Source organism: Pipistrellus kuhlii, unplaced genomic scaffold (assembly GCF_014108245.1).
Source record: "Pipistrellus kuhlii isolate mPipKuh1 unplaced genomic scaffold, mPipKuh1.p scaffold_m20_p_15, whole genome shotgun sequence".
NCBI classification, from domain to species: Eukaryota; Metazoa; Chordata; class Mammalia; order Chiroptera; family Vespertilionidae; genus Pipistrellus; species Pipistrellus kuhlii.
In genome coordinates, this window is record NW_023425460.1 from 30863675 (window position 1) to 30884211 (window position 20537).

General features: G+C 44.3%; 1 protein-coding gene across 4 annotated transcripts in view; it reads left to right on the forward strand.

Annotated features, from left to right (window-relative positions):
* Window positions 1-20537, forward strand: part of CNNM1 (cyclin and CBS domain divalent metal cation transport mediator 1) — a 50694-nt gene that overhangs the window by 17454 nt on the left and 12703 nt on the right. For 2 of the 4 annotated variants that reach the window (XM_045581977.1, XM_036438800.2), the window contains exons 2-7: window positions 4891-5034; window positions 6787-6927; window positions 8970-9139; window positions 10805-10904; window positions 11325-11372; window positions 15554-15616. In XM_045581977.1, the coding sequence (XP_045437933.1) occupies window positions 4891-5034; window positions 6787-6927; window positions 8970-9139; window positions 10805-10904; window positions 11325-11372; window positions 15554-15616 (666 nt within the window). The remainder of the gene's footprint in view (window positions 1-4890; window positions 5035-6786; window positions 6928-8969; window positions 9140-10804; window positions 10905-11324; window positions 11373-15553; window positions 15617-20537) is intronic. The other 2 variants (XM_036438801.2, XM_045581978.1) reach the window with 1 other exon arrangement.

Genomic DNA, 20537 nt, shown 5'->3' on the forward strand with positions numbered 1-20537 from the left:
GGGCCGAGGAGGGGAATAGTCAAAATTTAAGCCACATCTTCATCAATATTTATTGCTTGCTGGCCAGTTGTTTATCTTCTTGGATAAATGTTTATTTGCATCCTTTACTCACTTTTTTATTGAGTTGTATTTTTATTAATTGTACATTTTCTTTAGTATATTCTGGATACAAGCTCCCTATCAGGTATGTGACTTGCAAATATTTTCTCCCATTCTGTAAGTTGTATTTCACTTTCTTTTGATGGTGTCCCTTTTTAATTGTGATGAAGTCCTGTTTGAATCCCCTCCCCCCCCCCTTTGGTTACTTACACTTTCGGTGTCTTATCTAAAAAACCATTTCCTACTCCAAGGTCACAAAGACTTACTCCTATGTTTTTCTCCAAGAGTTTTCAAGTTTTCACTCTTATATTTAGGCATTTGGTCCATCTCAAATTAATGTCTGTGTGTAGTGTGGCATAGGCAACCAACTTTATTCTTTTGCATGTAGATAGTACTCAGTTATCATCCAGTATTTATGGAGTTCTCTTTCTATGCCCAGTGCTATTCTAGATTCTGGGAAAGCAGAGATAAGTAGAACATAGCTGTTGCCTCGGAGTGGGGGGAGATCATGCATAAGTAGAGAACAGCAACATGGAGAAATAAAGTGTGTTTGATGTTTAGCACTGTGCCCGGCCCCTAAAGTATGTACAGCAAATGGTAGCTGCTACAATAATCAAAATATCTATTAATGTACTTACAAATTTCAATAAAGAGGTATGCTCAAAGTGCTGTGGCAGGAGGGAGTGACTAACTTTTCCATCTCTCAAGACTGGCTTCACTTTGGGCCATCCCCATCGCTTCTGGGGCCCAGGAAGAGGAGGGGTACAAGGAGGTAAGTCTCTCTCAAAGGCCATCCTTTTTGAGAAAGGAAGGACCTTAGGTTCGGGTGTCATGGGAACATTTGGTTTTCTTGTCCCTGTGAGTGTCAACTCAGAACAGGGTTATGTGATTGTTGATTCCTGTTCCAGTCTGTACCCAGGAAAGAATGACTTCTTTGTGATCTCCACAGGCACTTGAGGAAATCATAAAGGCTAACCATGGATTATAAAATGTTTCTAAGTAGATGACATACCGTATTTTCCGGCGTATAAGACGACCCCCTAATTTTACAGTTAAAACATAGGTTTAGGCCTATATTCGCTGTAAAAGACTACCCCCCACTTCCGAGGCAACACCAGTACTTTTTTTAATAGATCGCCTCTCTGACTCTGGCCAGTCTGAGCAGGCTTTTTACTAGAACGGTCTATTAAAAAAAGAACTGGTGTTGCCTCGGAAGTGGGTGGTAGTCTTATACAGCGAATATAGGCCTAAACCTATGTTTTAACTGTAAAATTAGGGGGTCGTCTTATACGCCGGAAAATACGGTAAGTACATTGTCTTGATAGTACATAATTAGGATTTAAACTCTCTATTCCCTGGTAATCATATAGTTTATCCTCAAATTTATCTTCTAAAGTGTAGACCAATGGGAGATTTTAAAAATGGAAGTTATGGTATTTTGTGTGAAACATCATAAAATGTTATTTTATTTAATCCCATATATGAATTTATCTCTTAGTGGCAGGAAGTATGGCTGAGATATATATATATATATATATATATATATATATATATATATATATATATATATGGCTCCACAAAAAAAGTTATCCAATTATAGAAAGTAATTTTAAGAAATCACTTTTTCAAGTCTTTCCTTTATAGTAGTTATTTGTTTGGTCATCTGCTAGTATATGTTAGCAGAAAAGTGTGAACGGGTGCCATAAGTGTAAGAACACTGTGTAGTGGGGAAAAAAACTTTAAATTGAGCACGTTCTAATAATCAGTATAGCCTAAGTTAAACTACAAAACTCTTCAGTCCTGTTGGATAGGATAATTGTTTCAAAGAAGGATAATTTTAGAACCACCAAGTCGGAGTTTAAATTTTAATTTAAATACATTATATTTTATCAAAAAGTAAATGTTTTATTTTTTAAATGTTTTAGTGTCTGGTCTTAACATCATATATTATATCCACTATGAATTTTTATTCCATCTTAGCACAGGTCATCAGAAATGTGTTGGCTGCCTGTTATATGGGAGGTCACCTAGCTAAGTCTAGTGTCCTGAAGGAGCTGATGATCTGAGGGCAAGAAATAGTCCATTACACACACATTGCTAGTTATAAGAAGGAGCAACGTGTACGACAGATGCTCTAATGGAGTTATCAGGGGCTTGGAAACACGAGCAAGGAGAGGTTGGTTCGGATTCAGAGTGGGGAAGATCCGGGAGAGCTTTCTTGAGGAGCTGGCATGTGAGCTGGAACTTGAGGGACCAGTGGAGCTGGAATGGGAGGAGGAAACTGTGAGTGACCTAGAAAGTGGAGATGGAGGAAGGTGAGGAAGTAGAGGGAATCTGGAATATAGAAAGATTGGGAAGAGCCACATTTTACACTCTTGATAGTACCAAACTCATGGTCTAGCTTTGATGCTCTGCACACTAGGGGGCCATGGAGGGCTTTGAGCAGGGCAGAGAAGTTAAAGGATAGGTTAAAGGTGGAGAAGAAATTATAAACCATTATTGAAAGAAATGCCATCTTTTCCATTAAAAATTCCAATAGGTAGCTTTCTTGTGATTAGAAGTATTTGACACAGAAGTTCATGTATTTAAATTGTAGTGGTTAACTACGCCTCCAGCAACCTGACTACTCCTCTTATCTGATAGCAGTGACCAAGCAAAAGCTTATAAAAAGTAACACCAATAAAGCATGAACTTCCTTTTTTTTTTCTTTTTTTTCTTTTTTGTTTTTGTAAGAACAACATCCTAGTCAGTACCCTAGATTTTCTCCTGAAATGTCTCTTAGACAAGGAAAAGAACCACCCAGGTTTCCATTTTAGAAACAGGACAAGGAAATGTGTTTATCAGCAGATGAAAACAAACCAAGATGAAGGAAGACTGTACATAAGACTCAGTCCCTAGGTTAGGATTGAGCCCAGTTACCTGGATTTGCAGTCCAGCTCTGCCATTTATGAGTGGCTGTGTAACTTTAGGCATTTTATGTAACCATTCTGTGCCTCAGTTCTCTCCTCTGTAAAATGGGGATAATAATAGTATTCATCTTGAGAGTTGTTATGAGGATAAAATGAATCAATATATAGAAAGCTCTCTGAACAATGCCTGGTATGTAGTTAGAGTTCAATAAATGTTAACTATTATTATTCAGTTGTTGGACAATAAAAATGAACTTCTTGTGACACGTGACAATTTACAAAGTGCTTTCACATATCCACTAGGTCATTTGATCTCCAAAATGCTTTATGGGTACATTTTATTCTGTGAATCAGGAATTTGGACAAGGTGCAGTGGGACTTGCTTACCTCAGCTATGTAATGTCTTACGCCAGCAGCTGGAGATGACTTGAAGGCAGAGCTGAATCAACTAATATTGCAGATCCACTGCCATGATGGCTTCTTTGCTAAAATCTGGCTGGCACTTTGATGGGATGGCTGGAAAGCTGGGCTCAGCTGGAACATGCAGTTCCTCCACCATGAGAGTCATCATACTTCTTAGAGTGTTTTTGCAGCAGAAACCACATGACCTTTATGGCTTAGCCTCAGAAGTCTCATAGCAAACACTTCCCTGTTCTCTGCTGGTTAAAGCAGATGAAACCTGCTCAGACTCAAGGGAAGGGCATAGAGACCACACTTTTTGATGGGAAGCCTATCAAAGAATTTGGAGGCATGTTTTAAAGTCACCATGCTGGTATTTTCCCCTGATTCTAGATGAGAAAATCAAGACTCACAGAGGTCAAATAATTAGATGAGGATCAGTTGCACAAATAGTAACTGGGATAGTTAAGGGATAGGGGATAGGGAAAGTTGGAAGAGGAAAAGGTTTCTAACCTAATTCTTTGACTCCAAGTTCTTGGTCTTTCAATAAGACTATTCATCTTCCTTTAGCTTAGATATACAGTTAACCCCTGAATAACATTTGTTTGAACTTCATGAGTCCACTTACATGCAGATTTTCTTTTCAATAAATATATTTGGTCCTTTATATACATGGTTTTTGCATCTGCAGATTTAACCAACTACAGCTCAAAAACAGTACTTTCCCATTCCCAATACTGTTTCAATCAGCAGTTGGTTGAATCCACAAATGCAAAGGACTGACTATATAGGGGTGTCGAACTCAATCAGAGAAGGGGCCAAAATCTAAAATCCAGCCTAAATCGAGGGCCGAACGGTTTACTGAACAGTCATAAACTGTCATTGTGATGGAAACGCAGTGGAGTGCAGTGATGACAGCGCGGTGCGGGCCACATTGCAAGGCCTGGCGGGACGGATTTGGCCCGCGGGCCTTGTGTTTGACACATGTGGACTATAGAGTCAAAAGTTATTTGTGGATTTTCAACTGTGCAGGCATCAGTGCCCCTGACCCCCATATTGTCCAAAGGTCAACTGTGCTTGCTAATATGTGAAAGTTAAAAAAAAAGAAAAAGAAAAATTTAACTGGCTTTGTGTACCGAGTGGACAAAAGTAGGTTTATACTTGTGAGAGCGCAAAACACTGAGTTAATAAAGCTATTGTAATCATCATAACCTGCATGTCTCTTTCCATATGAGAAACTGTAAACCTACTTTTGCCAACCCCTTATATTAGTTAACTTTCCTAAAAAGAAACAGAGTTGTAAAAGTTTAGTTTGCATTTATATAAGCTTTGTATACAAACTTCGTATTTTAAGGAGGTCCTGGGGTGGTCCTTTTAAGGAGGTTCTGAGATTAGTCAGAAAGCAATGTTGTATAATTTTCTTCTAAGGAAGGGTCTCTGAAAACATCCCAGATGCATAACTGTGATTTCATTTGTTCTCTAGGGAAATCTCACTTGGCCATTGTCCAGCGGGTGAATAATGAGGGAGAAGGGGACCCCTTCTACGAGGTGATGGGCATTGTCACACTGGAGGACATCATAGAGGAGATCATCAAGTCAGAGATATTGGATGAAACTGACCTCTACAGTAAGTGCATGGCATTGGCTGTGGTCCAAGGTCATCTTCTTTTCCTCTGTGACTCTCAGAGCTGGCTTAGTGTGACACACAGTGTGAAAGAGTGGACATCAGGCCCATGCATTCTGTGTGTCAACCCCCTAATGCCAGGTGCAGGCATGGCAAGGTACCCTGGCTTGAATTACCTGAGTCCTTGAGAACCTGCTAGTTCAATGATTTTCATCCTTTTTCATCTCGTGGCACACATAAACTAATTATATTTTGGGCCGAGCTGATAAAAAAAAATAGGTAATAATTTTGATTCATTCACACCAGACGGCAACGTTGTATTGGCTATTGTCATTTTTTAACTTTATAATCTAAGGGGGAAAAAGGTCAGTGTCCCTGACTAAGTAGTCAGGCATTGCATGTTTTAAAAAATTCTTGCTGTGCACTGGTTGAAAATTGCTGAGCTAGCTAAATGTTTATCAGGACAGAACCTTCAGGAACCAAGACTATGAAAAGGAGACCTCCTGGCCTTTGGATGACAAAGGAACTAAAGAAAACGAAGTATACCTGAGGCGGCCACTCTGTCCTTGATTCTGTCCTGTGTTATCCCTGTTTTGTCTCTTTAACCATCCAGATACAGACCCCAATACACCCTGGGGTCCCACTCAACAATCTATTTACATCAAAACTTCCTGTGCAGTGCAAACTGTCCTGAGATTTCGTACCACAACCCAAGCCAAACCTTAAATGTCCCTTCTTACGCATTGCTCTTCTCCCTCAGGCTTTTTCAGCCCTACCAGCTGGTTTCTTCTCCCGTTCCCACCCTTGGCACCTGCCCGCTTCTGTCCCTGCTCTCTCCTTTCTGGTCTCCTCACCTTCCTACCCACTCTCCCACAGGAACAATATGGACTCCTCCGTGCAGATAATGACTGCTTTTGGTTACCCAGTCTGTCAGAGCTTTCCTTGCAAATGTTACAAAGGCAGTGCTTTGCCTCTATCAATAGAATGAGAGTGTTATCTATAATACATCCAAGTGAATCTCTAAACCAGGAAGTGTTTTCTCCGAATTTCAGCTCCTGGGACAGCAATCCCTCCTCCTCCCTAAGTCTCTCCCCCTAGAGGGGTCAAGGTTGAAGCAGGAGAACTGTGAGTGGGAAGAGGAGGTGACCCTTGACCCCTTTGGGTGGCATGCCCCCGGTTCTGCTCAGAGCGTGGTTAAAATCCTTAGGAAGAGACCAGGTGAGCCCAGCTCTGGGGGCCGAAGAGGGGCGGAGGGAGGCTCAAACCCTCTGGGACTCCCAACTCTCTAGACGCTGAGAATGAAGTCCCTGATGTTTGAATGCCTTTTTGTAAGTACTTCACAGATAGTTTCTGGTTCAAGTCTCATAATTACTCTTGGAGATGAGGAGAAGAGTTATTCATTATTAACCTGGCTGTATAGATTAAAACAAACATTCTGATGCTTAAAGAGGTTGCACAGTTCACAAATAGGAGGACCAGCTCAAGAACCCTGACCTTGGGAGTCCCAAGCCACCCTTTTCCACCATGCACACCTACGGGTAAATAACACTGAGACAATTATAGCATCTCTCACCTTCTGTCCCTGATCAACATCCTTTCACTCCCTGGGAGAGGTATAGTCATGTCATCTACAGTTGACACTGCAGAAATTCAGGTGGTCTCAGAGAATCTGTCTGTCCCCCACAACTCTGGGAAAACCTCCAAAAACCAACAGTGATTCTGAGATAGCTGTACTCTGTCCCCTGTGATCCACAGCCGACAACCGGAAGAAGCAGAGGGTCCCGCACCGGGAGAGGAAGCGGCATGACTTCTCCTTGTTTAAGCTCTCTGACTCGGAGATGAGAGTGAAGGTCTCCCCGCAGCTTCTGCTGGCCACACACCGCTTCATGGCCACAGGTATGACTGCCCACCGTGTCTCCAGCCCAGGCGGAACCTGGAGGGTGGGACCCAAGCACCAATCATTTTTAATACTTTGTGACCTAATTCCAGTGTAACACTGAGAACCACTGTTCCAGGAGAGGAGACTGCCTCAGGCAAGGGTGACAGGATGCCACATACTGTCAGTGCCAGCCCCTGGGGTTCCGCCTGACCTTCTGGGAGGGAGTGAATACAACCCAACTCTGCTGATTGGTCTTCTACTGAAAAAAAAAAGCTAGAGAATCCACTGCTGCACATTTCCCTCCTCCACTCACTTCTTGGTGGGAGACAGAGGCTGACCTCCATCCTGTTGGATTTGGGGTACCCCAGTGATCTGTGGTGGAGGGAAAGGCATTGTTCTAATCAACAACAAGACCCTGGGGTCCAGTACCCTCCAGAGACCATAGAGTGGTAGGAGTTCTTAAAATATGGAAGTGGATTGTGAATCTTGGGATCTTTAGAAAGAAAAAGAAGTGAGAGGATCCAAAGATAAACTTGTGAAGAAGGTAAAGTTGGTCTTTGAACCCTCTGACCTAATTAATGTGCAGACCTCAGATGCACACCCATTATAAAGTTCAATATTTAGTTGATCCAGCATATGATTATTGACTATATTATGAATACTGGTACTATTCCAGGTGTTAAAAAAAAAAAGTAGAAAAGTTTATGTTGCAATTCTTTAGAGTTTTCAAAATGTTATCTAGTTCTGAATACAGATTTCTTTTAACTGCTGATGGATTTCCTAGAGCAAAGCAGCTGTATCTTCTAATATTATAGTATGATATAATGTAATATAAAATCTGTTATTTGATGCAAGGATGCTACACATTATTGAGAACATATCACTTAAATAATTATCATTTCTCTTAACTTGGAATTTTATTCAACATATATATGTCTCAAGTCAGATTAAATTCTCTGTATTTCACTTGATCATTGCAGTAAAGGTTTTGCTGTTTACATGCTTACTTAGCCATGCCCAACTTTTGTTTTCTTAACCACTTTATTGAGGTATGATTGACATACAAAAAATGGTACATATTTAATGTATACAATTTGATGTGTTGAAAATAAGTGAAACCATCTATGCCATAAATTTGTCCATTACCTCCAAAAGTTTTCCTCCCACTGTATTGTTATTTTTCTCTGTTAATATAAGATCTGCCCTCTGAGTAAACTTCTAAGTATACAGTACAGTATTGTTCACTGTGGGCACGGTGCTGTGCAATAGATCTCTAGGATTTATTCATCTGGCATAACTGAAACTCTGTGCCCTTTGACTAATCCCTCCCTTCCATCTCCCTCCCACTCCCCCAGGCAACCACCTTTTTGTCCTCTGCTTCTGAGTTTATTTTAAATTCATCGTATAAGTGATATCATGCAATGTTTGTCCTTCTGTGTCTGGCTTATCTCACTTAGCATAGTGTCCTCCAGGTTCATCCATGTTGTCACAAATGGCAAAATTGCCTCTTTTTAAAAAAAAATTTTTTTTTTTTACTATATTTGTATTGGTTTTTCAGAGAGAGAGGGAAGGAGAGGGAGAAAGAGACAAAAGCATCAATGACAGAAAAACATTGACTGACTGCCCCCTGCATGTCCCCCATCAGGGACTGAGCCCACAAACCTGGCATGTGCCCTAACCAGGAATCAAAACAGCAACCTACTGGTGCATGGGTCAACACTCAACCATTGAGCCATGCCCATGGGGGAAAAAGTGCCTTCTTTTTTAAGTTCACATGCAGCTTTAAATAAAATCAAGTAAGAAATTAATAACAAAACTAACATTTCCAAAATGGTGGCCTGTTTCTTCTGAGGTGCCATACAGGGACACACATCCCCAGGGAGCAGGGGAAGGCCACACACACACACACACACACACACACACACCTGAGAGAGTCACAAGAGTCCTTCCAGCCTCATGCCTAGAGTGCGAATGGAGGTGGCTCCAGACACGTGGCCTGGCTGTGCCCACCCTGACCCCAGCCAGCTGCCAATTCTTCCTGCCTCCCACTCTCCCCCAGAAGTGGAACCCTTCAAGTCTCTGTACCTCTCGGAAAAGATCCTGCTCCGGCTCCTGAAACATCCCAACGTGATCCAGGAGCTGAAGTTTGACGACAAGAACAAGAAAGCCCCGGAGCATTACCTCTACCAGCGCAGCCGCCCGGTGGACTACTTCGTGCTGCTGCTCCAGGTGCGTGGGAGCATTCAAGTCCCTCTGCGGACACGACACGGGCCTCCCTGGGCTGGAGAGGATGGCCGTGTCTCCCCACTGCTGGGTCCAACACTCCGCGGGATGTCCTGGGGGCAAGGCCAGGAGGGTGGGTGTTTGTCAGTGACCCTCAGAAGGGGCCAAGTTCGACTGGTTGGTGTCCTAGGAGTGGGGGAACCGTGAGGGCGTTTAGTCTGACCACTCAGGGGTGTTTGTGGTGGGGTGCAGCACGTACCTCTCCAGCAGAGGGGCTCTGTGACTGAGCTTTCAAAATTGCTGTCCTGACCCCTGACCCCTTCTTGTCTCTGCATGGACACGCCCAGGAGTGGACCTGTCCCGTGCCTTCTCTCAAGCTTCAGACACTTCACTCTTAAAGCTTTTCCATCTGTCTGTCTGAAATCTCATCATCTCTGACTTCCGCCTGGAGGTGCACAGAACACATGCACTCTCTCGGAAAGGTCTCAGTCTCTGCTGTGCCTGGATGCCTCCACTTTAAGGGGATACGGGAGGAAGCCAATGGCTGAGTGAGAGCTGTGCAGCATCGTCCCAGTCCTCACCTCTGCCCTTGCGCCTGGATAGGCCTGCAAATCCGTGCCAGGTGTGGTTTCAGCACTGGATCCTGCTGGTGCCCTGGCCTGGCTCCACCATCAGCTCTGTCACTGTCCCTTCTCTTCCCAACAATATCTTCTGAGCCCTAAATACAGTGACTGGCTTAAAATCATAACCAAACTTACAGTAACTTACAAGCGGGCTCTATTTTGTCTGCCCACCTGCACTCCATCTGCTCTGATACGATAGTGTGCCACGTGCCCATTCTTCCATATAACCTCAATAAAATGACCTTCTCCAAAAAATGGGGTCACATTCTTCGCTGTTGGAAATCAAGAAGGGTTCTGTCACACTTTTTAAATAACGTAATGACCCATACAATGTACTGTTCTGTGCTTAATATAAACTGTTTTTAAATCAAAGTTGGAGGAAGTAAAATGTCGTGGCAAGAGTGTAAATTCAGATATTGGAAAGATCTGGCCTTAAAATTCCAATATTGCCGCTTCCTGACTCACCTTGACCAAGTGATTTAACCTTTCTGAGCCTCAAAATTGATTCATCTATAAACTGGAGGTGAAGGCAGGATGGGCTACATAGGGCCGTGGGACTGATTGAGTGAGAAACCATGCCGAGCACATAACACAGTGTCAGCCCCACAGACCACACTGTATGCTACACGTAAGCTGCTGTCCTTAGTGGTGATGGGTTAAACAAGCTTCACACAGAATCAGAATTAGATTTTATTTCAACCAGATTTAGAGATGGTCTCATCTCAGAACAAGCCATTGAGTCCGTTTATAGGGCCCTGGGCCAACGGGTGCCTGGGCATGCATCATGGAAGGGCCATTGCAGTATGCTAGGAGAGCTCGGGGTTATTCGTGACTGGATTCAGCTTTAGGAATGAGGCAATTAACTCACTGCAAAGGGCTACTGACACTGGCAGTGCTATTTCTGAAACGTAAATCTGGACAGAATTCCCATTTCCCTGTGACCAGCTCTTAAGTCCACTTGTTATCCGGACAGAAGCTCAGGGTTGTGGTCAATAAGAGACCTGGAAGTGCGTGCACACACCCTTAGCACACTGCCTTCTCTCTCCAGGGGAAAGTGGAGGTGGAGGTTGGTAAGGAAGGCCTTCGCTTCGAGAATGGAGCCTTCACCTACTATGGTGTCCCCGCCATCATGACCACTTCTTGCTCAGGTATTCCAGTTCCCACTCCATAGCTTATTGGGGAAGCAAAGGGATATTGCAGTAAAAAAGCAGCTGGGTTCAAGTCTTTGCTCCTATTCGAGACCCTGGGCAAGCCCTGTAACTTCCTGGGCAGTGGTGTCCTCCTCTCTGAAGTGGTAATAAGACTCATTTTTCATTCAGAGAATTTGTTTGTGGAAGTACATAGTAGACAGTAATGTTAGTAAATGTTAGGGATGGATAGTGGTCTTTTTTCAGTGTGAAAAGACAAGTTAGTTCTTCTTTTTACACTTCCATTTTATTGTCCGGTGCGTTGTGTTGTTGTTTTCCGAGTCCACGGGTGCTGGGGGTGGGGTGGGAGAGGGAGCACCTCCCTAAGAAGGTACACTGTCTGAGCTGCCTCTGAAACACGTTGCCTCTTTCTGTCCTCAGATAATGATGTGCGGAAGGTGGGAAGCCTGACTGGATCCTCTGCCTTCCGTATGTATTTCTCAAACCCCTCCCTCATGCTCTCCGCCGTAGTCCTGCCTCAGCCCGCTCTGGGCACCCGGACCAGCCCTCTGAGCCTGGGCTGGGGCTAACACAAATGCTGGCAGCCTCTCTGTAATGCTCTGCCAGGAACACTCTTCCTGCCAGGTACTCACAGGCCACACGGGCTTTGTTTTCCGTGTCCGGAATGTTTGCTGCTGCTGCTCTGCTCATGTACCGTGATGGATGGCAGGGAGGGAGGTGGTGAGGGGAGGTGCCATTTATTGTCACACACCTGTGTGCTCTGGTGGAGGTCCGGCCTTTCCTTCTCTGCGGTGATGACTCACCCTCTGGCCTTTGCTTGAGAACGTAATATGCCGTATTGTGAAGTGACTGCAAGATTTGGGGATGGACATCCCAGGCTGGTGCGATACGTTGCTTATCTGCTTCTCTCCTCCTTTGCCACATCTCCTCCGCTGGAGGAGCGGTATCTACCAGCTGGTCGTGCATGCTGACGGTGAGGGCTGGCCCAGGCTGCTAGCTGGTTTGCTAAGGCACTTCTATGCTTTACCTACTTGCTGTTTCCTATAGGGAATTGTTGTGCTGGTGTTTAGAAGGCATGGCATTTATTGTGATGTGTGATGCTGAAAGAATGATTTCTCTAGATTTTTTTTTTTTTTTTCTCACTGGTCTGACTTTTGCATTGCTTTCAGCTGTTCTTGTTTAAAGTGGCGATTTTAATGCCAAATGGAGTGTTTTCTCTTATCATAAAAAGCGTTTTACGTAGTGTTTTATATTGCATTTCTCAGAGGGTCCCAACGCTGGATATCAATCCTTGGCACATGAAAGACGGATACTGTTTTAACATGGGGAAACCAAAGAAATGGCTTGCTCCAAATCACCTAGCAAGTTGGTGACTTGCATAGATGCATTCCGGTGCCCTAACTATTGCACACAGCACAATGAAATACAGATTGGAGATCCTTCACGTTCCAGAATGCAATCTCTATGTGGGAATATTGGAACCATTTATGGTATAATTTCACATTCTAGGCCAGCAGAGGGCTGAAATGAAATGAGAGTAGCTACCCACACCCAGGGGTGGCCCCACATGAGTTAAAGGAGAGCTGTAAAATAAACCCTGGTTCCTTAGTATACTTGTATAGGCCAGTGAACCTCAAGTAAGGCTGATGGAGGAAGCCTCATACTCAGAGTGAGAACTCTGGGTGGGGGAGGGGTGTGCTCCGGGACCAGACTTGGTTCTCTAAAGGAGATGCCAACCCATCACATTGCCCAATGTAGAGCAACCTCTGGGATTCTAAATCTTACCTAGACCTGTTGGCCCTGTTCTGGCTCTTCCAGAGAACCAAAAGAGGTGGGAACTCTGGGGGAAGAGTATAATTATGACTCCCCAGCCCACCTAATTGAAATGACATTTTAAAAGTATATATTGTTTAAAGTAGTAGAGAGATGTTATCTGATTTTCTCCTTTCCTTCGTGTCTGTCTCTAGTTTTTTTTTTATCAGAATCCTTCCGTTTTATCAAGGGACGGGAGTACAATTGCAACACAGGTCTCTCCTTCAGAACTGGTTAACTAAAAGGAAGCATTACACTCTTTCCCTTTCCCCACTTTTGAGCATCTTTAAAAATCTTCAGGAGAGCCAAAACCAGTTTGGCTCAGTGGATAGAGCATCATTCTGTGGACTGAAAGGTCCCGGGTTCGATTCCGGTCAAGGGCATGTACCTTAGTTGCGGGCACATCCCCAGTAAGGGGGTATGCAAGAGGCAGCTGATCGATGATTCTCTCTCATCGATGTTTCCAACTCTCTATCCCTCTCTCTTCCTCTCTGTAAAATATCAATAATATATATATATTTTTTAAAAATCTTCAGGAGAAAAAAAAATTGAGTTAGTCTGTGAGGGGTATACTAGTAGAGAGATTTTCCATCTTCCCCCAAGCCCTCTCCACTTAGTGGAGTGAAGTGTGAAATAACTCCAAAGACCGGCCACACCAAGCATGTCAAACTCAAAGGCTAACATGGGCCAAATAAACAAGGTTTAAGTTTATGTGGGCCACAAAAAAAACAAAAGCTTTAATTTTCATAGGAATGTAGGTTTATTTCAATAGAGACTTGCTGAATACAAAAGGCTGAAATAATGAGTAATCATTAACATAAAATAGAACATTTTAATAAAAATTAATTTTTTTTTCTTGAACATTAACTTAACAGACACTGAATAACTGCACAAGTTAATAAGCGTAACACAAATAAGCCTATTTTTCTTGTTCTCCGAAAGTGAAATATGTCCTGTCGTGCACACCAAACAAGTCAGTCCATGACTAATGGCATAGCAGTCAGCTGCTAAAATATTTGCTGTTAGTATATTAGTGGAGAGAAATGGTGCACCTGTGCATAAGGCCCATAAGGGCAATGAATGCAACACAATTATAGTAATCAGTCATTAGCAAACATTGTAGTTTGTTATTAATAATTATGTATAACAGGATATTGTAAAAATTAAGGTATGAAACTTTTATTAAAATGTTTCTTGCATACCGTTATATTGAATGGGCTGCACACATATTCATTGTGGGCCGCATACTGTGAGTTTGACATGCTTGGGCCACACCCTACAGTTGTCCCTGCTGGACTTTCAGCCCCTGGTCCAGCCACCCAGCATCTTTCACTGGCCAAGAACCTTTGCTTGTAGGTCAAGGGAGAGCTAAAGGCTGAACCACAAGGCAGTAAACTCTTTTAGGATCTCACTTAAGCAAAATGTTCCTGTCCTGGAAGCTAGCCTGTAGTTCTATCAGCCTTTGAAGGTGATTAATGGGATGATGAGTTTGCCAGAACACTGCCCGTGACCAAGGCCTCAGAGTTGAACTCGAGGTTACAAGTAAGTCACTCTGGCTTTCCTGTGCAGCGTAAAGGGAACAGAGCCTGCACTGTCTCCTTTATCTGGGTGCCGATGGCCAGGAGCCCAGGAGGACCTGGCGCTCTGGAGGAACTGGGCCTGAGCTCAGGGTAGCCAGAAAAACAGCCCACAGGACTGGGCAGGTGGAAAGAATGCATCTTTGATTGCTTGGCCAGGGTATGCATTTAATTTGCAGCCCAGAAGTGTTACGATTCTTCTTGAGACGATGGGGTTTCTTATTCCAATGTATCTCAGGACATTAAGGGCCTGTTCAAGTATTCTTTGATATCGCGTATCAGAGTAAATGATTATCAGCTATAGGGCTCCAGATATAGGGTTCCACACACACACACACACACACACACACACACACACTCCCCTGCACCTATGGGTCCTTTCAGTAAAATCATCTGATGCTGCAGAAGCTGCCGACTCTGATGTGCCATCACCTACAGACTGGCTTCATTTAACTCCTTGGAAGGGACTCAAATGACCATATAAGAGAGGTGAAGACAGATCCCCATGCAGAAACACCACTTGATCAGAGTCAAGAGTGGGGAAGGACTACACACTGCTACACACCATACCACACCCTGGCCCCAAGTGATGGCCAGCACCATTTCAGACCCTGTGGGGGGAAAGAGAAGGAAGGGGGACAGTGAGGGAGGTGCTCTGGAGCACTTGTAATTGCTAAGAAGTGACAATGAGTTCATTCACCAAGCTGATTCACATTAAGGTTGTTGGAAATGCTGCCTGCCATTCGTGTTCCCCAAGCCTCTAGCAGCACATAGTTCCTCCCCAGAGGGAGCTCCTAGGAGTCGCAGGCAGGATCCAGCTTCCTCACGGATGCCCCTAGCAGGAGCATGCATGTTGCTTTCAGTCCTCTGGTCGGTGAACAGATGCATGTGGCAGCTGGGAGCACCTGGTGGGAATGCAGTGCTGGGCTCCCAGCAGACTTGCAGGCTCAGAGAGAATGCTCTGCTGATGCACACTCCCCACTGGGGAACTGTGGTCCTTGTCCTTGGCAGGTCTCCCCTCTAAAAGTATTCTACATCTTTTTGGAAGACCTTCAGAAAAGTATTTCCTTTCCCTCTTTCTGGAGAGTGACTTTGTGAGAGTGTGCGATCTCCATGTTTTCAGAGGCACAATTTCCTTTTGCAGAGAACTGTGATGCTTTGAAGATCCAGGAACAGACTGTCTCACCACTCTTTGTCTCTCTCCTTTTGTGTTTATCTTCTCCTTCACAACTCACAAATCCTTGGCCCTTGACCCTTTAGTGCCCGTGTCTGTGTCTCGTACCTTCGCCTTCAGCAGAGGGGACTCTCTGGCAGGCTCACCAGGTAAACATGCATGGGTGTCTTGGGTCCCCATAGATCCAGTGAGTTTTGTAAAGAGGCCTTTGGTCTCTGTCACTTCACTGTCCCACATGAGAACAGTCTCTCCCAGCAGGCATTCTGGTGCCTTAGGCACGGTACAATCCTATCTAATAAAAGAGTAATATGCAAATTGACCATCACTCCATCACAAATATGGTTGCACCCACAGCTAAGGCCAAGTTCCCGTAAGGAGCCTTAATGTGCAATCAGCAAGGACCTGAGGCTACACCCTCCCGCACCCCTGTGGGGCTTGACAGGACCTCAGGCCATACCCCCTGCCCCAGCACTGGGCCAAGGGACCTGAGGCTGTGCCCCCCAACCTGGCTGGGCTTGACAGGGGAACTTGGGCAGAGCCCCTGCCTAGGGGGGCTTGACAGGGGACCTAAGGCCATGCCCCCCACCTGGAGGGGCTTGATGGAGGACATCAAGGCATGCTCCCCACCCCGGTCTGAGCTGGGGGACCTCAGGCCATGCCTCCCATCCTGGCACTAGGCCAGGGAACCTGAGGCTACACCCCCTGCCTACAGGGCTTGACAAGGGTGGGACTGGATCTACCCCAAGGAGGGGGCCAGCCTGGTCTGGGTCTCACGTGATTTTGAGGGGTGTGTGGGTGGGCGGGGACTTGACTCTCTGGGTCCTCTGGTGAGACCCAGACTCTGACAGGAGGAAGGTTTTCATATACATTTTACTAATTTATTTTCATCTCTGACACTTCTATTATAGAGAAAGGGCAAATAGCAATATTAAATTATTTCCTCTAATTAATCCCCTTTTAATGTGCATGAATTTCATGCACCGGATCACTAGTGAAAAGATAACATTCATTTGCACATACAGCCCAGGCATTGCTAGTTCAGTGGTGTCACTTGTGAATTTAGCTCTCAGGGTTGTTGTATCTGTGTAATAGTTAGAGAAATAATGGGATGAGAGACGATGTGAGTTCTTCCTCACCATTTATCTGAGTGTAGAATGGAGAGGTGAAGAGTGCAGCAGGAGAAAAATAGGAAGAAACAATAGAATATTATACCTTATTCCTATTTTTCCTCCACCTTTCTTTCAGTGTGGTCTCTGCCTCTAGCTAACCACTAACCCATCCTTATTATCTTCCTAGTAATGTTACCATGTGGTGACCATATTCCCTCTGGCTCTGTTCACACAAAGGATGCTCTATGTAAAATTTCAAAACAACTTTTCATTAGATTTAACCTCTCATTAATTAAATACAAGTTACCAGTTTCTTTTTAATTGGGTAAAGCAGCTCCTCATAGAGCTACACAGTAACTCAAAGATTAAATAGAATGTAAAAAATCTGAGCAAGATCAATTAAGTGTTTGTATTGTTTTCATCTCTAGAGATTGATCCTTAGGCTCAGGGAATAAGTAATGACCAAACCAAGAATTTATTTGTTTAATTGCTCTGAAGTTGGAACACAATTGCCCCCACCCTCTACATCTGTCTCTCTTATCCCAGTGCTACGGTAATGATTCTGAGGCCCCACCATATTCTCGGTCATCAAAAACCCAGTTGTGTTTTGCTCTCTGCAGAGTAAACCCTCAATATTCAAAAAAGGCTATGTGAGACCTCAAACCCCCAAGTTTGCAACTTCAAAAGTGTTTATGTTGACTTCTCCTTCTCCCAAATCACATTTTCCCATCAAAAACCATCTGGTTCCCATGTTTATCCGTACAAGATACATCAACCACATTCTCAAATTTTCTCTCTCACTTGATGGTGATTTTCCACCAAGAAATAAAATTTTTTCTCGCTTTGCGAGAACCCATGCCTTCATGATGACCAAAGGACAGTATGTTCAACATGAGGTGCCAAACTGGCGCCTCTGCCAGCTAACTGGTCTACTCCCACATGCCAGCAGAATTAGAAATGACCACATCATGGACCTTCACAATCCTTTACATATGGGGAATCTTGGTGAGTGAAGAATGTGCTATGAGTTTCAGCAAAAGGGAAGATGCCCATTTTTAAAAGATTTTCAACCAAAAGGATCAAAGCATTAAAAAAAAAAAAGAAGAAGAAAAAAAAGAGGAAAGTTGAGATATACTGTATTTTCCTTTTTAATTAACCCTCTGTTAACCAGACAGCCTACTTAATTGTAACTTTCAGTTAAAGAAGAGGTTAATTCTAGTTCATCAGTGTTTATTATGAAAACCTTCATGGTAACCTAGTGTCAGACAGAGATTTAGGTGTCTCATTTTTTTCTGGGCAGATCCCCTAGCATCGTGGTCAGCAAACTTGTGGCTCAAGAGCCACATACGGCTCTTTGGCCCCTTGAATGTGGTTCTTCTACAAAATACCATGGCCTGGGCGAGTCTATTTTTGAAGAAGTGGCATTAGAAGAAGTTTAAGTTTAAAAAATTTGGCTCTCAAAAGAAATTTCAATCGTTGTACTGTTGATATTTGGCTCTGTTGACTAATGAGTTTGCCGACCACTGTGGGGCCTAGCAGGTACTGAGACTTCACACCCAGTTGGCTGGTTCCATGTGCTCCTGGAAGCTCTTTTAACCACCACTACCCCATTTTCAACCCAATAGGAGACAGGTGAATGACAAGGAGGCGAGAGCAAGGCCAGCTTATTCCAACCCTTGGTTTAACTGCAGAGTGGAGCCCTGACCAGCAGTACAGGAGGAGAGAATGAGAAGTGGGATGCCTTGCTTCTCCTTTGGCTGGTTCCTCCCTACTTCTTTTGTCTGGTCTCTGTCTATAGCCAACCACCCAGCCTTCCCAGCAATTGGGTGACATCTTCATACCTATATTATGGTATTGCCACCGTCACTCTTGCTTCTGCTCCATATCAGCAGCAGCAGAAGCTTCGGTCACAAGAGTGTTGTGGAAAGCAGTTCTGGGCACCTTCTGGCCACTATACTAGATTTTTCATCCAGATACATATTATGTATAGTATGTCTTACCCCCATCTTACACAGGCAAGAATATAAATACTGGAAATGAATAGGGCCTTTAAGTTTAAAAGGAACCATCATTTTATTTGATCCTCACAACCACCTTAGGAAATGGGCAGGAATTATTCTTGGGAGGCAATAAGTCTGAGAAATTAATTCATTGGATCGGTGTCATGGGTGTAGTAAGCGGGTAGAGTAATGACGATTAGCATTCAAGACTCTTAGGTCCTGCTCTCCCATAGCCCAAGACTTTGCTGCCCCTCTGAAAGTAGGCATTTTGTGCCCCTCAGAGGGTTGTGATGTGTTTGCATTTTGAAAGCAGATGTGCTAATGAATATGGTGCTCACACTGGATTGAGGCCAGTGGTCCCTGCACCAAATATCAACCATTACCCATAATGAGTTTCCTTCTGTTTGAGCCTCAGTTTGAAATGTGGAGAGCAAAGTGGTCTGTGGATTAACTCCAGAGTAGGGTGTAATTAGCCAGCTTTGCAAGTGTCTTCACTTAAATGCAAAACTTCTGGTCAACCCGCTGAGAGTATGAGAGTCACTGCAGTTATCATTCCCTCTCCCCAGATTCATTCCTCCTTTCTTCTCCCAGCAGAGATGATTTCACAATCCTTTCGAACCCACGAAAGCACAGAGGCGGGAGAGAGGTCGGGAGCAAGGGTTCTTTTTTAATGCTTGATTGTCCATCTATAACGTGCTTTGAGATCAGTGAGAATAGAGTGTTCTCCCAGAATATATGAGGAGTCCCTAAAAATAATCGTTTTACATTGTGAAATGCGGTAAGTGGAAATATTCCTTTGGGTTGGCTCTTGCGTCGTAAACATTTGGGAATCATTAAAGCTTCATGTAACGTGAGCAAGTTCATCTGGGCTCCTAACTTGGGCTGATTTGCAGAGTTCACATTATAGCTTTGACGGAGTGCTTTTGACATTTGGTTGTCTGATGTTGACTATTACCCCAGAATGATGCATTTTTATAACCCTCGTTTGTACTCTTATAAGCCTGTGCAATTAAACTCCCCCTGCAGTTTGGGGAACACAGATGGCACATGGCACAGTGACCGTGACCAATGTGGACTGTTCCTCCTTGTGCCTCGTTGAATGCTCCAAAAGATGTAACCAGGCAGCCACTGAAGCCCCCTTTCCCCTCAGATCCTCAGACTGGACAGGGGAGTGTGGATTCTTCTTATTTTGGGTCCTTCTCCCAGGATAGAGTTGGGATCACTCTCCTGATACAAGTGTCACGAGTGAAGCAAGAGTCGCAGATCTGTGTTTAGGTTTCCCCAGCTCTGGCTTTCAATGAAGGGTGAAAGGCTATTCCATGCAGCCCCAACTGCAGTGGCAAATCCTCTTCCACCCACCCCAATTTTACCACCCTGTCTTCTCCACCCAACCTCAGTAACTCCAATTTGCCACGTGGGACAGATCTGTCTCGCAGACTGACTAGGCAAAGACTGCAGAATGAGTTCTGCCACACTTCTCCATGGCACCTGGAAGTCTAACGTAGAAATCCTTGGCCCCCTAACATCCTATCTTCCCAGGGCCATGATGAGCAAGAGTCTACAAGTGACATGCCGGCTGCTTGGCCTCACCCCTGTTGGGGGGTCCTGTGGTCAGTTTTATGCATCACGGTTTGGCCTGTTCCCCCTTAGGCCCATTCGCACTGCAGTTAGGATTTCCCTCCTCGCTTTGCTTCCCCAAGCTGTGCCTCCGTGCTCTTAGGAAATGCCAAGGAGAATTATACAACTTGAACTAGTTTGCCATGCTGCTGGGACACTCGTCTGTTACTGATTTCTTCTTCTTTTTATTGAAAGCATGTCCGTGTCCCTTGCTCAGAAACCTCTGCGTGTATGGGCACAATTACCGAAATGCCGAGTCATCGCATCCCACCTATTGAGGAATGTCAGCCTCTGGGACATGAAAACATTGATCTTGCACAACACTCGATGAGCTGAGACTTTGT